The sequence below is a fragment of the Leptopilina boulardi genome, unplaced genomic scaffold, assembly GCF_019393585.1.
Source record: "Leptopilina boulardi isolate dan_hultmark-lab unplaced genomic scaffold, ZJU_Lbou_2.1 LbouV2_332, whole genome shotgun sequence".
NCBI classification, from domain to species: domain Eukaryota; kingdom Metazoa; phylum Arthropoda; class Insecta; order Hymenoptera; family Figitidae; genus Leptopilina; species Leptopilina boulardi.
This window is the reverse complement of record NW_026137899.1, coordinates 3458264-3481127: the sequence shown is the minus strand read 5'-3', so window position 1 is coordinate 3481127 and position 22864 is coordinate 3458264. Positions and strand designations below refer to the sequence as shown.

Below are 22864 nucleotides of genomic sequence, written 5' to 3'. Positions count from 1 at the left end.
CTACTATTTGAATTTTTTTTGTGTATGAATGCAATAAAAAAAAATTTAGCAGGTTTTTTTTTTAAGGATTTTTCATACTCTTTTCAATGGTAAAAATTTCGTTTTTTTAAATTTTTGAATTTTGACCTTGATTTTCTATAATTAAACATAAATTTGCTATTTTCACTGAAATCGATGCGTTTCTTTTTAAATAAATAATTGCAAACGAAAGCTGAGGTTTTTTTCGATCTGTATATAAATTTTCAAAATGCCGATTTTTTTTCTTTTCGAGATATTAAATGTCAAAGATTTTATGTCGGCGCGCGCGGCGAGGAAGTCGACTTATACCACGTCGGGTAGCTGTTTACACTGGCGCGCAAGGACAAAAAATCTTTGATATTTAATATCTTGGAAACAAAAAAAATCGGCTTTCTGAAAATTTATATACAGATCGGAAAAAACTTCACCTATCGTTTGCAATTATTTATTTAAAAAAAACGCGTCGATTTTAGTGAAAATAGCAAATTTAAGTTTAATTATTATAGAAAATCAAGGTCAAAATTCAAAAATTTTTAAAAACGAAATTTTTACCATTGGAAAGAGCATGAAAAATCCTTAAAAAAACATACCTGCCAAATTTTTTTTTATTGCATTCATAGACAGAAAAAATTCAAATAGTAGGCGGTGTCAGGGAAAACTGATAAAATTGACCCCCAAAATTTTAAAAAAGTCAAAAATTTTTTTGGGAATATTTTACTATCAAGTAGGACAACAATTTCCCCAAGTCTCACTTTTTTTCTAAAAATCAATTTTTTAACTTATGACATTACAAATAAAATGCCTTATTTTCTTTCAGTGTTCAATTTCATGTCCTTTGTGTTTTTTAAGAAATAAATTGAACATATTGTAATGAACTCAACGAGAAAAAGTAACTTTAGTGTTTACAAACAAAAGCCTATAGTCACTTTAATTTATGAAATTAAATATTATTTTTAAAATGCAAATTAAAAAGCCAAACCGTCATGAGGAATCCTGTCCCCAGTATCATTTACGAAACAAAAATAAATATTTTTAGCAATATACAATAATAAAGATAATTATTGGTACTTAACAGTTTTTTATTGTCCAAGTTTGTAGAATTCAGAAAAGAAGGTTGTTAAAAAAATTTATTTTTTAAAATCTTTTTTTCGATGATAATTCAAAATCCTGATCTGATTGGGTAAAACAGACCTCGGATTCGGATCCAGCGACCAGAAAAACATATAGTATACATAGTCAGACTCACAGATCAGAACTTTTTTTGTGCGGCTGTGTCACTGTATTTTAAACACATTGTAAAACAACACTTAAACTTCTGACCCATTGAATTAGCATGGCGGTCAAAATTTTATGTGTGGTTTTACTTTCCAGAGGCTCAAGTTTTTCCGATGTGCCAAAAACAGTTTTTTTCAATTTTCTTTGTAAATAATAATAATAACTAAAATTTCTGGAGACAGTGTGTTTATACATAAACTTGATTTACATTTAGAGTTTAGTCGAGCTTTTTTAAGTCGTTTTTTAGAAAATTAAAATGTCTCATTGTTGACCACTCTCCCCTTTTGATAAGTAATTCATTATATAAACTCTTTAGCAGTATATAAAATTAAGTTGATTTTCTGTAATAAAAGCTTAAAAAAAAATGTTTCACTTTATAAATGAAGAAAAATCTAAATATTTTATGTGAGAAAGTACACGGAGAGAAATAGATGGTAAGAACTTATGATCTTAAGATGGTAAAAAGTAGATGTTATCCGGTACTATCATTATGCTACTCGGTTTTATCAAAGATATTACAAAAAGTATGGTTATGTTACCTACTACAATCAAGATGTTACTCCGTACAATCTGGATAGTAACTGATAGAATCTACTCTCTTAAGAACATTTGAACCTTCGTGACGTCACAAATCATGGCGCATGACACGCAAACTTGTCAGGTATGTGAAAAGCACAATTTTGAATATTTTTTAAAAAAACCTTTTGGAAAATGTTCAGAATAACATAGACTCTGTCTGTTATGTGCGGAAAATTCAAAATTTTGCGTTTAAAACGTTTTTTAAACAATGTTAAGGTCACAAATCATGGCGCATGACACGCAAACTTCTCAGGTATGTGAAAAGCACAATTTTGAATATTTTTAAAAAAAACCTTTTGGAAAATGTTTAGAATAACATAGACTCTGTCTGTTATGTGCGGAAAATTCAAAATTTTGCGTTTAAAACGTTTTTTAAACAATGTTTAAGTTGGATGTCACAAGTAAGGAAAAATACACGAATTGCTTATATGTAGGCCATTTTTGGAAAGACCAGGAAAAAAATTGGAAAATTCTTATGTAATTTATCAAATATTGCTTCCTCGTGGAGGAAGCTTTGTAGTCCTTTCGTTTATAAAACTTTTCAAAGTGGCGGAAACAAATTTTTTTCTTTATAGAAACATGTTATATGAGATCCTGATCAATTGTCCGGATGTATGTATGTGTGTGTGTGTGTGTGTGGATCCCTTTTTTGTTTAGAAGATAACTTTAACAGGTTTTAATAGATTTAGTTAAAATTTTGTAGGCTCATTTATCATATTAATATCTCAAATCTGACCAAAGGATTTTAAAAAATACCCCAAAAAAAAAATTTTATCGTCTTTTTTCCAAAAATTTTTTTTTTAATTGAAAAAATTTTTAAATAGTAAAATTTAAGGTTATATATAATAAAATCGTATTCCTTACGTCAAGACGAATCGATCGATTTATATAAAGTATATATTTGAGGTAAATGTAAAGAATTAATAAAAGTTAAAAAATCAAAAATTCACATTTTGGCAATAAAATTTTGCTTTCTCCACGAGGAGGCAAATTTTTTTGATGATCGTAAAGAGGAAGCAAAATGTTCATGTAATGAACATCTGAATTTACAACTTGTTTAAATTAATTTTATTATAAATAATAATAATAATTAAAATTGTTTATTACTAATTGAACAATAAATTGTTGTTTTTTATTCACTTAAAAAAAAAAACATACAATAATGCAGGTTTTCCCTAATTTTGAAATTTACCAATTTAAAAATTGTGAAGCGTAATATTTAAAAATTGAATTATTTTTCAATTTTTTAAATCAATAATTATTCGTTTTTATTAAAAAAACTCATATAAATTGCATTTTTCAAAAAGCAGTTTTTGGAGAATTTTTCAAATTACTTATCTCAATGTTGTAAAAAATAATGGCTAAAAAGCAGATTATTCTTCAATTTTTTAAATAAATAATTATTGTTTTTCATATAAATTTTTCAAAAAGAACATATGAAAAAGCAATTTTTTGACAATTTCTTAAATTGCTAATTTCAATATTGTACAAAAAAAGATTGAATTTCAAATAATTATTGATTTAAAAAATTGAAAAATAATTCAATTTTTAAATATTACGCTTCACAATTTTTAAATTGGTAAATTTCAAAATTAGGGAAAACCTGCATTATTGTATGTTTTTTTTTTAAGTGAATAAAAAACAACAATTTATTGTTCAATTAGTAATAAACAATTTTAATTATTATTATTATTTATAATAAAATTAATTTAAACAAGTTGTAAATTCAGATGTTCATTACATGAACATTTTGCTTCCTCTTTACGATCATCAAAAAAATTTGCCTCCTCGTGGAGAAAGCAAAATTTTATTGCCAAAATGTGAATTTTTGATTTTTTAACTTTTATTAATTCTTTACATTTACCTCAAATATATACTTTATATAAATCGATCGATTCGTCTTGACGTAAGGAATACGATTTTATTATATATAACCTTAAATTTTACTATTTAAAAATTTTTTCAATTAAAAAAAAAATTTTTGGAAAAAAGACGATAAAATTTTTTTTTTGGGGTATTTTTTAAAATCCTTTGGTCAGATTTGAGATATTAATATGATAAATGAGCCTACAAAATTTTAACTAAATCTATTAAAACCTGTTAAAGTTATCTTCTAAACAAAAAAGGGATCCACACACACACACACACACATACATACATCCGGACAATTGATCAGGATCTCATATAACATGTTTCTATAAAGAAAAAAATTTGTTTCCGCCACTTTGAAAAGTTTTATAAACGAAAGGACTACAAAGCTTCCTCCACGAGGAAGCAATATTTGATAAATTACATAAGAATTTTCCAATTTTTTTCCTGGTCTTTCCAAAAATGGCCTACATATAGGCAATTCGTGTATTTTTCCTTACTTGTGACATCCAACTTAAACATTGTTTAAAAAACGTTTTAAACGCAAAATTTTGAATTTTCCGCACATAACAGACAGAGTCTATGTTATTCTGAACATTTTCCAAAAGGTTTTTTTTAAAAAATATTCAAAATTGTGCTTTTCACATACCTGAGAAGTTTGCTTGTCATGCGCCATGATTTGTGACGTCACGAAGGTTCAAATGCTCTTAATTTGAATCAGTGAAATTTCACTGGTGAAATAGCTAGAAGTCGGTTACTGAATCATTTAGTGAAATTTTCATTGAAAATCAGTCATATATCACTGATTTCCAGTGAAAATTTCACTAAATGAATCAGTCAATCTGTATTATCGGTAATGGGTAAAACAGATTGACTGATTCATTTAGTGAAATTTTCACTGGAAATCAGTGATATATGACTGATTTTCAATGAAAATTTCACTAAATGATTCAGTAACCGACTTCTAGCTATTTCACCAGTGAAATTTCACTGATTCAAATTAAGAGAGTAGATTTGCCGTCCGTATATGTAAGATCAAATATGGTACCTGGTACTATCTAGATAGTACCCCGTATCATCTATTTCTCTCCGTGTAGCATTATTTTTAAAGATTAGAAACATAGGTTAATTTTAAGAATATTTTTATTATTACTTTCTGGCACAATCACACTTTTCAAATTTATTAAACAACTTTTTAGTCAACAATTTTTTGTGTGGGTAAAATTGACCTAGTGTGTTCTCTGATGGTTAAACGATACAATTGTTATAATTATTATTTTATTAATATATTTAAATTAAATAATTTTAACTATTAAAATAATAATAAATAAAAATTAAATTCATAAATAAAGTGCGATATATTTGATAGACTTCCTGATTCAGTTCTTTGGTTTGAACCGCCATTAGTTGCACATTGGATACCGGAAAAAAGAATCTGGTCTACCAATGATGTTCATGATATAAAATATAACGAAGAAAAACAAATAATAACATTCAGAACTGGCAGATTAGGAATTCATGGACTGGCAGCATTTAGATTTGTTAATTTACCATTTCAAAGTTGGGAAATGAAACCAGAATCTGGAAAAAGTACAGGTGGTGGTGTAATTTTAAGTGTGACTGCTGCCATTATTCAAGCTGAATTTATAGTCAGGGTTTGTTAACATTAACAATTAAAACTGCATAGTCTTAACAAAACATTGAATTAAAAATATTTTTCAGGAAGACTTGGTTTGTTTACACTCTCTGGTTGGAGGAAATACCAATGCTTTACAAAATATTGTTAACCAATACATGAAACTTCATTTGTTAATTAAAGTTTGTAATTTTTTGTTTTTACTTTACTTTAATTTTTTAGTTTAGTTGTATACTTAGGATAATTATTTTCAATTCAATATTTTTTACGAAAAAAAAATACTCCATAAGTATTATTTTCTATGACTAAAAATAAAGAAATTATAAGTAGGGGAGTGTGGGGAGTTGTGCCTCGTGGGGAGTCGTGCTCCATCTTAATTTTTTTATTATGGCAATTAATATAACAAATTTCAACTATTAGTCTATTCTTTTCTCGTTAAAAACTAACTTTTTAATTGGTACCAGTCATCTCTGGAAGCATTTTTCGTGTCTTTCTAGATAGTGAGTTAAAATTTTTTTCTAAAAGTTTTTTTGTCTTTTAATGGTTAGGTCATTTCCACTAATTTTTTATAGTGATCACAATGTTTAATGCATAAAAATTATCTGTCATTAATAACTTTTCGACGTACAAAAAAAATCGCATAAACATACGATGTATTAATTATTCTGATTATTTTAAAAATGTAGAAATGGGGAGTTGTGCTCCAGTGTTAGTTGGGAGTTGTGCCTCACATCATATTTAACAGTTTTTATTTCTAATACGCACTCTCTATTTTAATTTTGCATTATTGATAAATAATTTGACTGTTTTATGAAATTTAAATATTGTTCCGTAAAATGGGGTAAAGTCAGCGATTTTTTAAAGTTTTTCTTAAAAAATTATGAGAAAAACATAAAATACAACTTTAATACTTTTGATATATAAAATTTCACTCCTCTTCTTTAATATTATTACATAAAAAAATTTATTTATTTTTCAGACAAATTTTTATACGCCTTTTTATTGTCACCGACTTTTCCCTGAAATGTGGGGTAAAGTCGGTGATCATTAAAAAAATAATCATTGGCAAACCAAGAATGTTAGTTTAATTGAACCTCCCAATTAAGTAAAGTCAATTTTTGGAAGTATAGTGATATAAAAAAGTCAAAATGAACATTTAATAACGATTAAATAAATATTTAATAGCATTTTGCATTATATGAATGTCTAACCTTCAGAATATTGAGGTTAAAATTAATTTTTGATATTTTTTGACAAAATTATACAAATAATACTTTTTTCCCGCTGTTTTTGTTGTAATTTGAAAGGAACATTCACTTTTTCACATTTTGTAGATTAGAAACAAGTAGAAAAGGAAAGTAATATAATTTTGTTTCGTTTTTTACTTTGGCCGACTTGTCCCCCGAATTCAATAATATTTGTAAATAAATTTTTTTTTAAATTCTTATTTATTTTATCACAATTTTTTTTTTGGTAAATCATGCCAGGGATGTTTGAAATACGTTGTTCAATCGGATTTGTCTTAAAAAAATTGTAATAGAGCTCTAGAATCATGTTTTCAAAACTATTTAGTGAAAATGTAAAATGAACATTTGTATAAAACCACATATTTCACTAAAATTATTCATTGATTATGAATGAAACAAATGTCAAAGTAATGTTTGACGTCCATACAAACCAAAATAATCATAATTATAGGATTTTTTTTTTAGAAAAGATAAAAAGAAATTTTTAAAATTTATTTGTAACAATCACCGACTTTACTCCATTTTACGGTTATTCAGTAAAATGAGACTTTTTACATCTGTAGTCACTGTAAATAATATTAATTACCTAGTTTAATTCAATTATTTTTAAAATAATTTAATTTTATCTAAATTATCTAAAATTCGTTAGCCCCAAGTCGAATGCACGCAACTTTCAGAGACATTTTGGAAAGTACGCAACTTCCACAGCCGTTTTGAAAATCACGTAACTTTGTGGTGCGGAGCAGAATGTACGTAACTCTGAGAATCGTTTGGAACTCGCTTATGTTGGTTTTTTGTGTTTTTACAAAATACAAATTACTATTCTCAGAGTTACGTACATTCTGCTCTGTACCACAAAGTTACGTGTTTTCCAAAACGGCTGTGGAAGTTACGTACTTTCCAAAAGTCTGTAAAAGTTGCGTGCATTCGACTTGGGGCTAACGAATTAATCTTTTATTATCTTCTCTATTACTTTATTTCATGTAATTTATCTTACTTTTTCACATTTCATGATTTAAATAAAAATATTCTAAAAAATAGGTTTTTTTCTTCAATTTTCAACGGTGGAGCACAACCACTGTTTTTGAAAAGTCATAAAACAAGTTTTTTTTGAAAACAAGCAAAATTTCTATTTCCGTTTTGAATTTTAATTAATCGATCATGCCAAAAGTTGTATTTGTACGTGTACTTAAAGTTCTATATAATAGAATAATAAAAAAATTTATATAATAGTTTTGATCGAAAAAAAAATCAGAGCACAACTCCCCACTCTCCCCTAAAAATAAAAAAAATTGCACGACTTTTTTAAAGTGTATAATTATATAGAAAAGTATATTTGAGTTAATAAATGAAATATAACATCGCATAATGATTCTAGAAAATGCGGAATGGTGGATGCGACCTCTTTCCGGAAGATGACGCGTACAGTTACGTCAAAGGATTACCGATTAAACATCCAGTTATTGAAAAACATTTGCAAGCATGTATGGGATTATTGTGTACCGCATATTCATTCGCATGGTCCCGATGGAACGCAACTCGCGTCCCTCGACAAATTGTCATTCAGATCAAGGAGTTGCATGGTTGTATTGCTAAGCAGGTAATTTTCAAACATCATACTGTAGTTTTCGCTGTTTGTAATAGCCATATAGGATTTTGCATACAAAACTATTTTATAGCCACCTGTGTCAAGGACTGGATTTTACTTATCTTATTTATAGACCACAAGAAAAGATTCTTTATTTTCTTCTCCACTAGGGTAAAGGCACTAATTACGGTGCGATTCGAGTCAAAACATCTTTGAAATAGAAAATTCGACATTTCAATTGTTTAAAGTCAATTTAAGACATATTAAACTAAAAGCTTATGTTATTTAAATATTAAAAAAAATTTTAACTTTATAAAAATCAATTATTTAAACAAATATGAGAAATTAAAACTAATACCGTAATTTTCTATTACGGCGCGTTTGTATCACACTGAAAAAAAATTCGGGTTAGGCTATATTTAACATTACTTTCTAGTTATGTTAACCAGAATTCTAGTTGAATTAACTAGAATTCTCGTTAAAATAACCAGAATTCTGGTTAACCTAACCAGAATCAAAATGTTAAATATACCCTAACTAGAATTCTTGTTATTCTAACTAGAATTTCTTTTCAGTGCAATTTCGGTGACCAAAGTTACGTGTATTTTGAAGATACTTTTCCCGCCGTAATTGAAGTCAATGGAAATCTTAAAATTGTTTCAATTACGGCGAGGGAAAAAATTTGATCTCAAATAATTAAATTAATAATTGTTTAAATGTGCATCTTTATGTGCCGGCAGAAGACCAGCATTTCCGCCGGCGTGGAGCCGGTCCGGTCATGCATGATAACTCGGCAAATATCCGCGCCGGTGAAATTTTCGATACTGGTCCGGTACCGGCATTTCTATCGACTTTGTACTGGGACGGTGATTAAAAATTTTTTTTTGGTAATATTTCTGCCGACGTTATGCTAGCACTATATCAGATTACCATTTTATATTAACAACACATTTCATATATATTATATATTAAACAATATTAATTATTAGATAATTTAATTTAAACATTAAACACGGGGAATTGAACTCCGGACCATAGGGCTGCAAAGTCGACGCCACATCCGCTGACCTTAAACCTGCTTATGAGAGGCGAATTCAAATAAAGCTTATAGAGTACTTTGGTACCCTGCTGATCCCGGATCTGATAGTTGCCGGCCCGGTTGAAAAAACTTGGTCATAAAGACTCTTTGTTCACATGCAAAAAATAACTGTGCAGCTATATAAGCCACAGAAAACTACTGGGCAGCCATTAAAGATTTTAATTATAAACTGTAAGGGAAATCTCAAGATCATGTACATAAATTACGCACGATCTTACACAAGTACACGAACATGGACTTGAGATCTTGATTTCTTTAGTTACCATGAATAAACATATGCATGTTCTTGCACATATTCTTGTAAATGTTCTTGTACAAGATCGCTGTTCCAATTTTTTTGACATGTTCACTTGCTGCTCTTGTACATGACCTGGTGAAGGAACATGTGCAAGATCGGTGCACGACCGTGCACAAGACCGAGTACACGATCCTGCACACTGTTCCATCTTTTCATGTGTGAGCAGCCTTATCATTGTTGACCGACCCGTTACGCCGCCGGTGGTTTGTCGGCAGTAAATCGGTATTAAAACACTAACAATAAGAACAAGAACCGGTGGTTCACCAGCACTGACGCGGATATTTCCCGGGTTATCATCCATGACCATCTCGTTACCAAGCTGGCAGAAATGCCGGTATTGGGCCGGTATCGAAAATTCCACCGGCCCAGTACCCCACCCCGTGTACTTTTAATCCGGCTATCCCTAGTAGAAATATACGACCGCGCAATTACTGGTCCAGTACTATTTGCCGTAGTACCAGTAGTGGGTCTGTACTGGCTTGTAATGCTTGTCGGTACTGGTTTAATGAATTTTATCTGTACTGGTGTAGAACCATCAACCAGTAATCTTCTGGTACTGGATTAATACCGCCTATCCAAATCACCGAATTTAAAAAAGGGGAATTTTTATTTTGATAAAATTAAATAAAATTTTTATTTTAATTAAAGTAAATATTTTATTTTATAATAAAGAATTTCTACATCATTAAATTTAAACAGTTAACGAAAACAAAAAATTATAATAATATAATTAATTAAAAAATGGGTAAATAAAATATTTTTTATATTATTATTATCATTATTATTATCATTTTCGTACGTTAAATGACAATAAAATATAAATAACATGAATAATTAATTAATATATTAAATAATTATTATTATTGCTACATTATTGACATATATATAAATATTATATGTATAAATAATCGATGTTATTTATGCTGATATATCGAAGGCGTTTGATAAGGTGGACCATAATATACTTATAAATAAATTGAAATCACTAGGCATTTCTGACAATATTGTTCTTTTTTTCAAAAATTATCTTTCTGACAGGTATCAGGTGCAGGGTTGCGTACGTAATATACTTGACGTAAATTACATGGTTTTTTACATGTATATTACGTATGTAATTTACGTGCTTAGTTTTTTACGTAATTTACTTTATCAAAATGGCCGCTTAAACTCCGTGATCCTGAAAATAAAATTGAGTGGCACAATTGCAAATTGCGAAAAATAAAATGCGTAGAGGTGGAAGGCCGCGAAATTCTTTTTGGAAGGAATTGTCGTATGTTTTGGTGAAACTCGATGGGAAAAATGCAGCATTTTGTCCTGGGTGCAAGAGAACTATGACAAATACTCCTTTTTCATCAGTTTTCAAGCGTGAAAATTTTAAACTTTGCCAAGGAATTGCTTGGCGTTTTCGATTTTGTGCATTCATATCCATATACTTATTTTTTAAAAGTTTTAAAATAATTAATTTGTTGCTTTTCTGTGATACTAATATTTGTTTACATATTTTTTATTGATCGCCAGACCGCCGCCATATTTTTTTACATTTATTACAGGTTTTTTACGTATATTACATTTTTTACGTAATATACGTCAAAAACCTCGAGTGACGCGTCACTGTGCAACCCTGATTCAGGTGGTAAGGGTTGTTGGTGAATTTAGCGATCCTTTTCTAGCAACTTCTGGGGTATCACAGAGATCACGCCTAGGTCCCTTAATGTTCATTTTATATATGAATGATATTAAGCAAATATTCAGGCACTCCTCGTTTTTACTTTATGCTGACGACCTCAAGTGTTATACAGTGATTCATCCGTCTACCTTTCAAAAAGATATTTTAAAGTTACAAAGATATTTAAAAAGACCCCAAAATTGGTGTGTTAAAAATCATTTAAGTATAAACATTAAAAAGAGTTTTGTTGTAACCTTTTCGAAAGGTAGTGTAAATTTATATTTAAACAACTACACTATTGATGGTCATATTTTCGAGAGAGTAGAGAGGGTGCGTGATTTGGGGGTTGTATTTAATAGTAATTTAGTATTTAATGATCATATTACTGAGACTGTTTCAAAAGCCTCTAAAGTCTTGGGTTTTATAATGAGATGTGCCTCTGTTTTTCATAACATGTTGACCATCAGGACTTTGTACCTGACGCTTGTCAGAACAATTATAGAATATGCATGTATCATTGGGGCACCTTTCTACGTCTTCCATATAATCAGAATTGAACGTGTTCAGAACAAATTTCTTAGATTTGCTGCGAGATTACTCAATATCCCCTTTGACGTGCAAACACATGATTACAGGGAACTTATATCGGTATTAAATATACCATTGTTAAATTCACGGTTCTACTTTGCAGATATGGCTTTTTTGTATAGACTTATGAATGGAGCTATCTTTTGTCCTTCACTTCTCTCTATGATAAATTTATAAGTGCCCAGAATGTTTTCTAGGCGATATACATTGTTTTCGGTGGCATTTCACAAAACTAATTATGGTAATAACTCATTGATTGCTAGACTTAGCAGAGAGGCAAATATGATTTCTGACGACATTAATTTCTTCGATAATAATGTCACACGATTCACAACATCATTACGTAATATCTTGCTAAACGAAAACTAAAATATCTTTTCTTAAGTGGCTACCTAGATTTATTTAAAATAGTATTGTAATTTTTAGATTTAGGATTACTAATTAAAAGATTTTTATTTACTCTGCTTGACGGGCATTTTCTTGCATCCGTTTCTTTTTTCCTCCCTCCCGATCAACAGCATTTGACAGCCTACATTTGACATCTACTAACCGCTGTTCCAATCGTCTTTTGTGTTTCGTTCTTGAATATATCCAAAAGAACTCCTAGAAAAAAAGTTACATTATTTAAAAATATTTTTAAAAATTTATTTAGTCTGTAATGATCCACTTTCCGATGAGTGACAGATAAATTTATCCCAAGTTATTTCTTATGGGAAGAATTTATCTATGACGGATCGGGAGGTTTAGATTTTTTTTTTAATTTACTTCTTAAAGTTGTTTTTACGTACTTTCTAAAGATTTAAATGTTGTCGTGGCGGAAAAATTATCCTTTGATATTCCGTGAAATGGTTTTCCTGCCTTACTGTACTTTAATTGAACTTCCTTTTTACTGATTCTCGGTAATATAATACGGATTGCAACGTTGGCTGATTTCGCGCGTGCTGCATAAATAAAAATAAAGAAAATCATAAAATTAAATTAAAAATCAAAAACTTACCACATGAAGTAGAGATTCTTCATTATTACTGAGAGTTTGGTCAAAATCTTTAAAATCTTGTACCGTTTCTTTTGGCAAAGTTTTCAAAATTGGTTTCTCCGTAATTTCAGAGATTGTAGTTGCAGCTTGATTTATTACTACCGCATCTGACAACGTGTCTAATCTTCTGTTAATATGATGTAAAAGTCGTCTTTCTAAAAGTTCCATCGATTTTGTGAACACTTCAGTCAAATCTGAAATAAGAAGTAGTGTCATAATTAAAATAATTAAATGTTGTGTAAATTTAAAAAAAAATTTGTAAATAATTAATTTAAAACTAACTTACCAGTATCATTTCTGCAGTGTGCACATTTTTTACTATTCCGATGATTAGAATTTTCAGTGACTCTTCTTTCGGAAGCAGAAGCATATGGACTTTTAAATTTTCTTGCTCTTGTTTGAGCTGGTTTTGTAAATGATGCTTTTTCGGACTGCTTATACTCGTTGTTGTTCGGTTCGAGTTCTTCTTCAGATTCTACATCTGGAAAGTTTTCTATCACTGAATGGATTGACGAAGAAGCTACTGGCATGGCATTCGCTGTAAATGTTAAAAAAAATAAAGATATTATTAATGAAGTATCATTTCTGCAAAATTTTAAATAAGTAAACATAAAAGCATCGAAAAAAGATTTATTTACGTATTATGCATAAAATGTATACCGATTTGAAAACTTAAAAGATTTCTTTTAAACAAAAAAAATACCTTGGGTCTCATTCACTTTACGTTGCGAATTGGCGATATTTTTCGCACCATTAACTCTTATGACGGAAGCAGAAGCGTAAGGACTTTTAAATTTTGATTTAGTTTGAGCTGATTTTTTAAATGATTTTCTGGACTGATTATATAATCGTTGTTGATCCGTTCGTGTTCTTCGTCAAAAGAATTGTCCAAAGATTTTTCAGATTCTGTATTAGTAAAATTATTTTTCACTGAATGGCAACGACATTTTTCGCTTCGGCTAAAATGGCATCAGCTGATTCATCGCAACTTGAATCGGAATGTTCTCGAGGTTCATCACTTAAGCAACTTTCCTCAAAGGTACTTGTATCAACAATTGCGCTATCGAAGGCTTTATCCTGGCGCCTTATTCCTTGTTGAAAAGAACCTTAAAAAAGTAAAATAATAGTTAAATATTCAATAACATTAATTTAAGTTTTATCGGATTTATAATTTTAATAATTAATATTATTCTTACTTCCTTCTCTTAATAAAATTACAGCCCATTCTCCCCACTTTGGATCAGGATGTTTTCAAGTTTCAACCAACTCATCAATAAATTTACATTCTACGATGGGTGGATATTTACAAAACTTTACTGTTTAGTTTAATGAACTGCACAACAACATGGGTTGTATTTTTGTGCAAACTTTTGATATTCATTTTCACGTGTTCCATTAGTAACCTTCAAATATAACAAAGTATCTATGTATGTGTGTATGCAATAAAAAATAATTTTTGCTATGTGGTACAATTTGATGATGAATTATTTAAAGTTTAGACACGAAACCTTGTAAAAGAACATGTAGAAAGTGCTTTTCTAAAATTTGGAGGTTAGAAATTACGTCATGAATTTTTTTTCACTACATCTGAATTACAGAGAGTATTGAAAGTTTTAATATATTTGTTAATGTCATATAAAATAGAAGCAACAATAGCAATAATTTTATCAGAAAAATTTCTATAAAAAAAACACAAACACTGAATAAAAAATCTGATGCAACACGTAGCTATTGATTTTCGATAAAAATTTATTTGCTTGTAATCCAATAGTGTAATAAAAATTATGTTTTAAACGCAATAAATGTATTTAAAAAAATATTTTGTAATATAAAATACACTGGACAATTAATTATTTGTGTTAATTTATTTGTGCAAGCAGTGTGAGTACACGTGGTTGACGCGTCGCGGTCTATAACTTTGAGGTTGTTAATGTTAGAGTTGAGGGAAGAAATGAGGTTGAGGTTAGAAATCATGTTCTGAATCTTATCGCATTTTCAACACTTTAATGAGAAAAATATTTAGTACTATAAGAAATTGATAAATATAAAATATAAAAGGTAACATAATTACATGACTTTACCTCCACAATTTCTGTCAGAGCGATGCTATCTGAGAAATAGATGGTGAAACGGTGTATACACAGATGATTGCGTACGGCAAATTGCCGATTTAACATTTGTCTATTGGGCAGGCAAAACTTAGCAGACAAAGATAGAAGTAATTGTAGCGCGCGAAAATACGTCCATTCAAAGATTGAAAAATAACTGATACTTTTTTAAAAATGAATTTGATGACTATTGTTTTCTAATATAATTTAGAACCAATTTATCGATTTTAAATGAAAAAAGATATCGATAAAAATTCCCTATTCATAGTTCAGTGATGCAATAAAGGAATTGCATAGATTCTTTTTTCAGAATTTTCGTTCACTCACATGACAACCATTTTTCGATTAATATCAGTTAAAAAATAACTTTTCACCACATTCCTTGCATCCTTCTGCATTTCTCACATGTATAAATCACTCGAATCACGAGGGTAATCAAAAATAGACTTCTTCTTTTCCCATACATGTCCAACAATTACTATTTTGTCTAACGAATGATATTCTTTTAATTTAACGATGTCAGCGATTTTAAAAATCTTTTTGCTAGAAAGCATCATAGTGTTGTCTGGATAAGATGTGGAAATAGTTAAGTTAGTGTATTTGAGCTTTTAATCCTCGTTCGATCTTCTGTCACGGATTCGGTTTCAATTATTTGTATGACAGGTGGCGATGATGGATTTTTGTTTACAGTCATTTCAAATAACCGTCGAAAAATTTGAGACAAGGCTCTATTTCCACTGCGAACAAGTTTTTTAATTTACCCAAAAAATTTCAAATGGAAAAGCGGTGATGTTTTTAAAACTAGAATTCAAGAATTTTGCATCATCTGCTAAATGAATCAGATTATGCATGTTCATCACTTGCATTGAAGTTCCATAGGTATGCTTTAAAAGTTTAAAAAAACAGATCAAATAATGCTTTGCTAAACTGTTCCATGAAATAGCAAATTCTTCATCTCACAAAATGCGACAAGCTACGTGCAACAAAAGAAAATGCTAGGAAAGTCGAGGACTTGAAATGTTTTTAAAAACAATTGGACCGCTATATAAGAGACAGAAAAGAAGCTCAGTCGCCTTCCATTTCGGAAGAAACTTTTAAGATCGAGGTTTCCTCGGAAATTCAATTGGAACTTGATTTTTCAATGCTTTCAATCTTTCAGATAATGTTTGTCTGTCTCTCACACTCAATTTTGTCTTCAAACCTGATGTCAAACATTCTAATATTCTTTTCATAACACCTGATCCCAAATGCATAAAATCTAAAATAAATATGGAAATTATATTTATTGTTTGTTTTAAAGAAAGAAGTGTTGATTCTTCTTTATGGTGTTCAGGTTGAGTTTTTTCTCTAAACGAATTGTCGGTTCTCAAAGGTTCATTAGTTGATGGATAAACGGTTCGATAACCTTTCTTTTTAGATTTTTTCGATTTCACTCTTTTTCCCTTAATTTTACAACGTTCGCATGCGTAGTATCCTCCATGTCCTTTGGTACCTTTTGCAAATGAACGAGCGGGAGTATCACAAACAAAACATTTTATTCTAACTTTGAAGTGTCTATTTTTAATTGTCAAACCTTCTTCGAATAAACGATTCATCTCTTCCTTGAAATCCTTCAGATATTCTTTAATATTTTTTGGTTTGCATTTTCCTAAAAAAAGTCCAATACAAAATGGCTTATAAATATTATTAGGCGTATAAATTTTTGCAGTAATAGGCCGCAAATGGTTATTACTAGACCGAAAAAGTTGCATTCCATCAATATTAATAATTAGAGAGATTGTATCACTTTTGTGCTCATTCACATTCAAGCAATTTTTAATACCTGAAGCAATTCCAAGGTAAGCAAACTGACCTTTTCCTCCATCCTTATCTTCCATTTCCGTTATAACATATTTAGCTGAAGAGGTTATTAACAACGTTTTAGAAGATGCTGGTAATTGAGGTAGCACATTTTTTCTTAAAATCTTAAGAATTTCATCAACTTTAGTCAATGGTACTTGACCTCCTTGTGCCCACATTCTTATTTCGGAAACTATGTCCATTTCGGAAGATTCATCATTTACGTCAAGCTCATCATCTGAATATTCAAAATCGTCAATTATTTCTTCGTCAGTATTCTCGGTTTCCGACTCATCCCCATAAATGTCTTTGTAACGATAGAGTATCGTAGTATAGTCGCCCGGCGAAAAGAGAGAAAGTAGACAGCGTAAGTAGTAGTGTCACTCTCTTCCCCCACCACTCGCTGTCACCTAGCTGCTAGTGATAGACCTTTCGTCTCGCACCTTTTCCTCAGTCTTCTTCCGACTCGCCTAGAGGTGCTTCTCTGACGATTGGAAGCGACTCACTTCTGGCACCTGGTGCTTAGTAGAGGTGCGTCACTCTGAACACCAGAGCCTTCCTCACTTCCTAGAAGGAGCTGTACTTGTTCCTGTAGGTGCTTCTGCGGAACACACTAGTGAATATTACTTCGCACTAGCATCGCGTCGGCCATGAATATTGGAACCGAATCCAATCTCTAGCTTCTTCCCGATTACGAATAATAATCGACCAAGCGTGCACGACCCTAGTATCCGTCCGTACCGTCGTCTAGGAGGTAAATTCTAGAAAGTACCTCACGCGAAAGTAATATGCGTCGTCCTGATCAACATCTTCGCGAACGTGGTAAATATGTTTAAATCCGTTTGATTCTGGATTAATGACGAGCGTGATCGGAGCTCAGCAAACGCTCCTCTAGAATAGCTAGTTCTTTTATCGTTATGTTTTCTAGAGTTTAGTATTTTATTTGCATTGTATAGCTTCTTTTGTTCTTATATTATTTTATGTAATAATTCATTTTTGTATATTTGCTTATTCTTTTATTTAAACAATATATTCTCTTTCGAAGGTTTAAATAAAGTCTCGTTGATGACTACACCTCTCCTCTACATCATAGTAAGAAATAGTTCCGAAATGAATCGAAACATAGATGGCGCTTCACGCCATCTACCGAGATTTAAAATAACTAGTCAAAATAGGTACCCGGACTCCATCCGGCGAGCAAATCCTTTGGCAATAAAAAGTCAGATCATTACATCTTCAAAATCCAAAAATAAATTGTCTTCAGCGTCTTCAAACTGCTCGTCTTCGTCGCAAGATACATAATCATCGTCATCATCATCTGTATCATCAGCATCATCAAAATCTTCATATGTAATTTTATCACAATCTTGGTAATCGTAGTGGCAGCTATTAACTTGTGCAAAATTATAAATATTTTTATCATCATGGCTATGAGAGACACTTGGTTTATCTAAACTTATTTTATACAAAACATTAATTCGTAGAATAGGGTAACTGAACCAGTGGTGGATCAGTTAAGCCCCTTAACTTTCTTATTTTGACTTTGAAGTTCTGTATAGGTTGTTTTTAGACAAATTCGAGGTTATTCTTTATAGTATTATGGACCAGATAGTTCCAATAGACATTTCCTTCAAGGTTAGACTTAATTTTGACACCTACGTTTACTTTAATGCTCCATCAAAGATAATTTGTCAATGATCCTATTCTGGATCACTGTTTGCATCAGTCATGGTTATAGATTCCTCCAATGGTGGATCACTTAAAAAATCATACTAAAAAACATTGCATTTCAAAATTACGAGACTGAGACGTTTTGCAACTTTTATAAGGCTTTACGGACAGATTTTCAAATTCACTTTCCTATCCATATCCCCTCCTCTTTCATTTCTATAGGTATAATGTGACTAAATATTAATTAATCATCTTTTTATTAGAATTTTTGGTAATAAATAAATAGAAACTCTTAAAGCTTCAGTTTCAATGATAAATAACATTTATTAATTCTGGGTATTTTAATTCAACAAAAATTTAACAATTTGAAATCAGGGGGTCGATTACGTAACTTTCCCACATCACACATCTCACTTCCCACATCTCACTTCCCACATTTTACATCCCACTTCTCACTTCCCACATTTTACATCCCACATCTCACTTCCTACATTTTACATCCCACATCCCATTTCCCACATCTCACTTCCCACATTTTACATCCCATTTCCCACATTTTACATCCCACTTCTCACTTCCCAAATTTTACATTCCACATCTCACTTCCCACATTTTACATCCCACATCTCACTTCCTACATTTTACATCCCACATCCCATTTCCCACATCTCACTTCCCACATTTTACATCCCACTTCTCACTTCCCACATTTTACATCCCACATCCCACATCTCACTTCCTACATTTTACATCCCACTTCTCAATTCCCACATCCCATTTCCCACATCTTACTTCCCACATTTTACATCCCACTTCCCACATCCAACATCTTGTGGGAAATGGGAGAGATGTGAGAAGTGGGATATAAAAGGTGGGAAGCGTGATAAGAAAAGTGTAATGTACAATGTGAGATGTGAAAAGTGAAATGTGAGAAGTGGGATGTGAAATGTGGGAAGTGAGATGTGGAATGTGAAATATGGGAAGTGGGATATGGTATGTGAAATATGGGAAGTAAGAAGTGAGATGTGAAATATGGAAAGTGAGATGTGAAATATGGGATGTGGGATGTAAAATGTAGGAAGTGAGATGTGGGATTTGGGAAGTGGGATGTAAAATGTGGGAAGTGAGATGTGGGATGTAAAATGTGGGAAGTGAGATGTGGGAAGTGGGAAAGTTACGTAATCGACCCCCAGGTGTTAACAATTAATAAACATTTGAATTAGTGTTAACTAAAATTTAACTCATAAAATTTTCAATAAAACAATGCGTCAACAGGCGAAAAGTAGGACTGATCCACCACTAGATTTTGTTATTTTTTTGGTTCCAGTCGTGGATCACCCCAAAACAATGGACACGCGCTACTTAAAGACGTAAATATTGTTCTCAGGGCTCTATGGGGATGAAACGAAATGCCTCCTATTGTGAAAAGAGTTAAAAATTGTCCTAAAATGGCTCCAAAGCTTTCTATTCCAAAATATACTCTTAACTTACATGTTAAGAAAAACTCTTGTTTTCTGTCACCACTTTAGTAATTGTTGTCCTGCTTTCTTCGCGATGAATTTAAAAATTTTTTTAAATTGTAATATTGATCTGTATAACTTTCTTAACAATTACCGACACTTGCGGTTCATTTACTTACAAACGTGTAAACACAAATGAACATTTTTCTCGCAGTTGATCCACCACTGGTGCAGTTATCCTATATTCTTTTTTTAATTTAAAATGAAACTTAATTAAAAGTTTCATTAAATAATTTCAGAAAGTTTGTAAAGAATTAATGAATTTAATTGTTTAACACATTTTTTAAAACATTAGTTTTTAAATAAATTTTATATTTTTTCATAAATAAATTTTAATTTGCAGCATATACATACCAGATGAAGATTCTTCCTGCGAAATATTGTCATCAGACAATTTCAACTTTTTTGAACACCTGTGTCTCTCAACTCTGTCGCGATTTATAAATCTTTTCCTGTCTTGTCCAAACATTTTATATTAAAATTTTCTGAAATAGTTTTAAAAAATTAAAGAAATTAAAATTTAACATAAATAATATATAATAATACTTAATAAGAGTTTCCAAGTATTAAAAAATTTAGTTTATTGACTAAATAAAATAAAATTGAAAACTGTATCTTTTGAGGTTTAGTTATACATATAATAATTTTCAAAAACTACAAACAAACATTTTTTAGAAAACATAATTTTGCAAAATTTTATTTTCATACTTGTAAACTAAATTTTAACAAATTATATATTCTTATGTAACCTTTACATTTTATTTATTGAAATAACCTTTTATGAAAATAGAAAATAACCTCGCGTTCTATGTATTCTCTATTAAAATATGAAATATTTTCTATACTTACATTCCTCTTTAATGAAAAAATCAAAAAAGTTACTCCTGTTTTGCATTATAATCAAACATTTTGACATTAATAAAAAACAAACACGCACTATTTTTAAAAATAAATTAACTGCAATTGTGATAGAATTCTAGTTTAGTGACGTGAAGACGCAGATGTGAGATATAGTTAATAGTCCAATTGCGCATGCCTCAAATGCTGATCTGAATATATTACTGGCATTGTAATGGATGAGTACTACCTTTCAGTACTGGTAAAATTCCCGGAAACCAGTACTGGTAGATTGTACTGTGCCAATACAATGCCAGTGGTGAGCTTCGGCATTTTACCGTAATTTCTACTAGGGATATATCCTAAGGTTCGGATAAGGTTGCCTTATTATTACTAGGGACCGCGTCAGGATTACTGTTGCAGACCCTATACTATTTGTCCCGCTGAATATTGTCCATTCCCTATTAAGGGGTAACACCACTCTAGAGGCAGAAAAAAAGACCTATCTGTGATGATGTATTTTGAGAAAATGAAAAAAGGAATAGGATTCCTTTTTAGAGGGCTTCTTAACTGCATATATACTTCAAAAAAATTTCGCTGCATTTTTTTAAAAATATATATGTATATTTCATAGATAATTAATAAATAATAATTTAATGATAATATAATGATAACAAAAAATTAATAATATAATATAAATAATTATTATATTGATGATAAAAAATAATGACATAAATGATATAAATATAATAAAATTATTAATATTATTATTTTTATATACTTAAATATGTTAAGGAAATTATTATTTTTCATTAGAAAGCAATACAATTAGCAAAAAAATAAATAAAGTAGCGTTTAGGTACGGTCATTGGCAAATCAGGACGGTCTAAGCAGCGACTTACAAGACGGACATATTTGACTTGAAACATTTTCAAATAAGACCGTCTGATTAGTCCATGGTGAGGCCCTAACCAGACCGTCTACACTAGACGGTCTTGTTTATTGCTGATCGGGAAATCATTGGACTCTAGACTTCCCCAACATTTTTCCACACAGGTATTTTAAAAATTTTATAAACGAAAGGGCTACAAAGCTTCCTCCACGAGGAAGCAAAAATGGTAAAAAATCATATTTTTTATTCATACCCCTACAAAAATTAGTAATTTACTTATTTCTTATGGCAATGAGGTTCACATAGAAGAGATACATATAAAAAAGTATATTCTTTGTGCAATTAATTTCAGATAGAAATTGTGATTTCCACAAAGTATACAAATCTCTTAAGACGGATTCGCAACCTACAATGTGCGGCAGCAGATATTATTATAAATTTTTGGATAAAATGTTTGAAAATTATCAGGATATACTCTTAAATATATGTGACTTGGACAGTTAAAAGGGACCTTATGTCCTTATGTTAACTTGAAAGTTAACAAGTTAAAAATGATGCTCCTACACGTTGAAATGGCTTGAAACTCTTTACTCGGAGGTTTTTGGGGTCTTTGATTACGAATCTGACATTAGATTTTAAAAATTCAAAATGGCGGATCCAATATGGCGGAAAATTTTTTAAAATTGATTGGATTTGCTTAAAACTCGTTTAAAAATCTGATGTTAAATTCGTAATCAGCGACCCCATAAACCCCCGAGTAAAGAGTTTCAAACTAATTTGATCAATTTTTATATTCACCTATTTTCTACTTAAAATTTTTACGATTTTTTTAATCAGTTGTGTCTATCATTGAAGAGCATTTGTAAAAAGTCTAATGAAGCTAGAGATGCGCGGTTTGTTGCATTGAAAATCGATTTTTTCGGGCATTTTTTAGAAATTCTCTTCGGTGAAATTATAGTTAATATGTTTTGCAGAAAATAAGCCATAGTAAACAAAAATTGCAGCATTTTAAAAAAAAATTTGTAATAGCGATATGAGAAAATATTTTTATTGCCTAAAATGTGTGTAAATAAACAATTTTTGTAAAATAAAAATTTT

The 22864-nt window shown here is 30.4% G+C and overlaps 2 protein-coding genes across 4 annotated transcripts in view; one reads left to right on the top strand and one right to left on the bottom strand.

The window, feature by feature from the left end:
• LOC127285399 (dynein axonemal intermediate chain 7-like) overlaps positions 1 to 22864 on the top strand; it is a 236925-nt gene that overhangs the window by 47548 nt on the left and 166513 nt on the right. For all 3 annotated transcript variants that reach the window (XM_051311391.1, XM_051311392.1, XM_051311390.1), the window contains exons 10-12: positions 5111 to 5396; positions 5464 to 5559; positions 8003 to 8224. In XM_051311391.1, the coding sequence (XP_051167348.1) occupies positions 5111 to 5396; positions 5464 to 5559; positions 8003 to 8224 (604 nt within the window). The remainder of the gene's footprint in view (positions 1 to 5110; positions 5397 to 5463; positions 5560 to 8002; positions 8225 to 22864) is intronic.
• On the bottom strand, positions 10481 to 21023 carry LOC127285413 (uncharacterized). Its single transcript, XM_051311416.1, has 8 exons — positions 20887 to 21023; positions 20392 to 20522; positions 14096 to 14302; positions 13603 to 14005; positions 13186 to 13437; positions 12861 to 13093; positions 12652 to 12804; positions 10481 to 12466 (listed from the first exon to the last, which is right to left on the bottom strand). The coding sequence occupies exons 5-7, from the start codon at positions 13427 to 13429 to the stop codon at positions 12733 to 12735; spliced, it is 549 nt and encodes a 182-aa protein (XP_051167373.1). The 5' UTR covers positions 13430 to 13437; positions 13603 to 14005; positions 14096 to 14302; positions 20392 to 20522; positions 20887 to 21023; the 3' UTR covers positions 10481 to 12466; positions 12652 to 12732.

Coding starts and splice junctions, on each gene's coding strand:
- LOC127285413 (XM_051311416.1), bottom strand. CDS start 13,429: ATGCCAGTAGCTTCTTCGTCAATCCATTCAGTGATAGAAAACTTTCCA. Junction 13,094..13,185: donor ACACTGCAGAAATGATACTG/GTAAGTTAGTTT, acceptor TTCTTATTTCAG/ATTTGACTGAAGTGTTCACA. Junction 12,805..12,860: donor AAGAATCTCTACTTCATGTG/GTAAGTTTTTGA, acceptor TTATTTATGCAG/CACGCGCGAAATCAGCCAAC.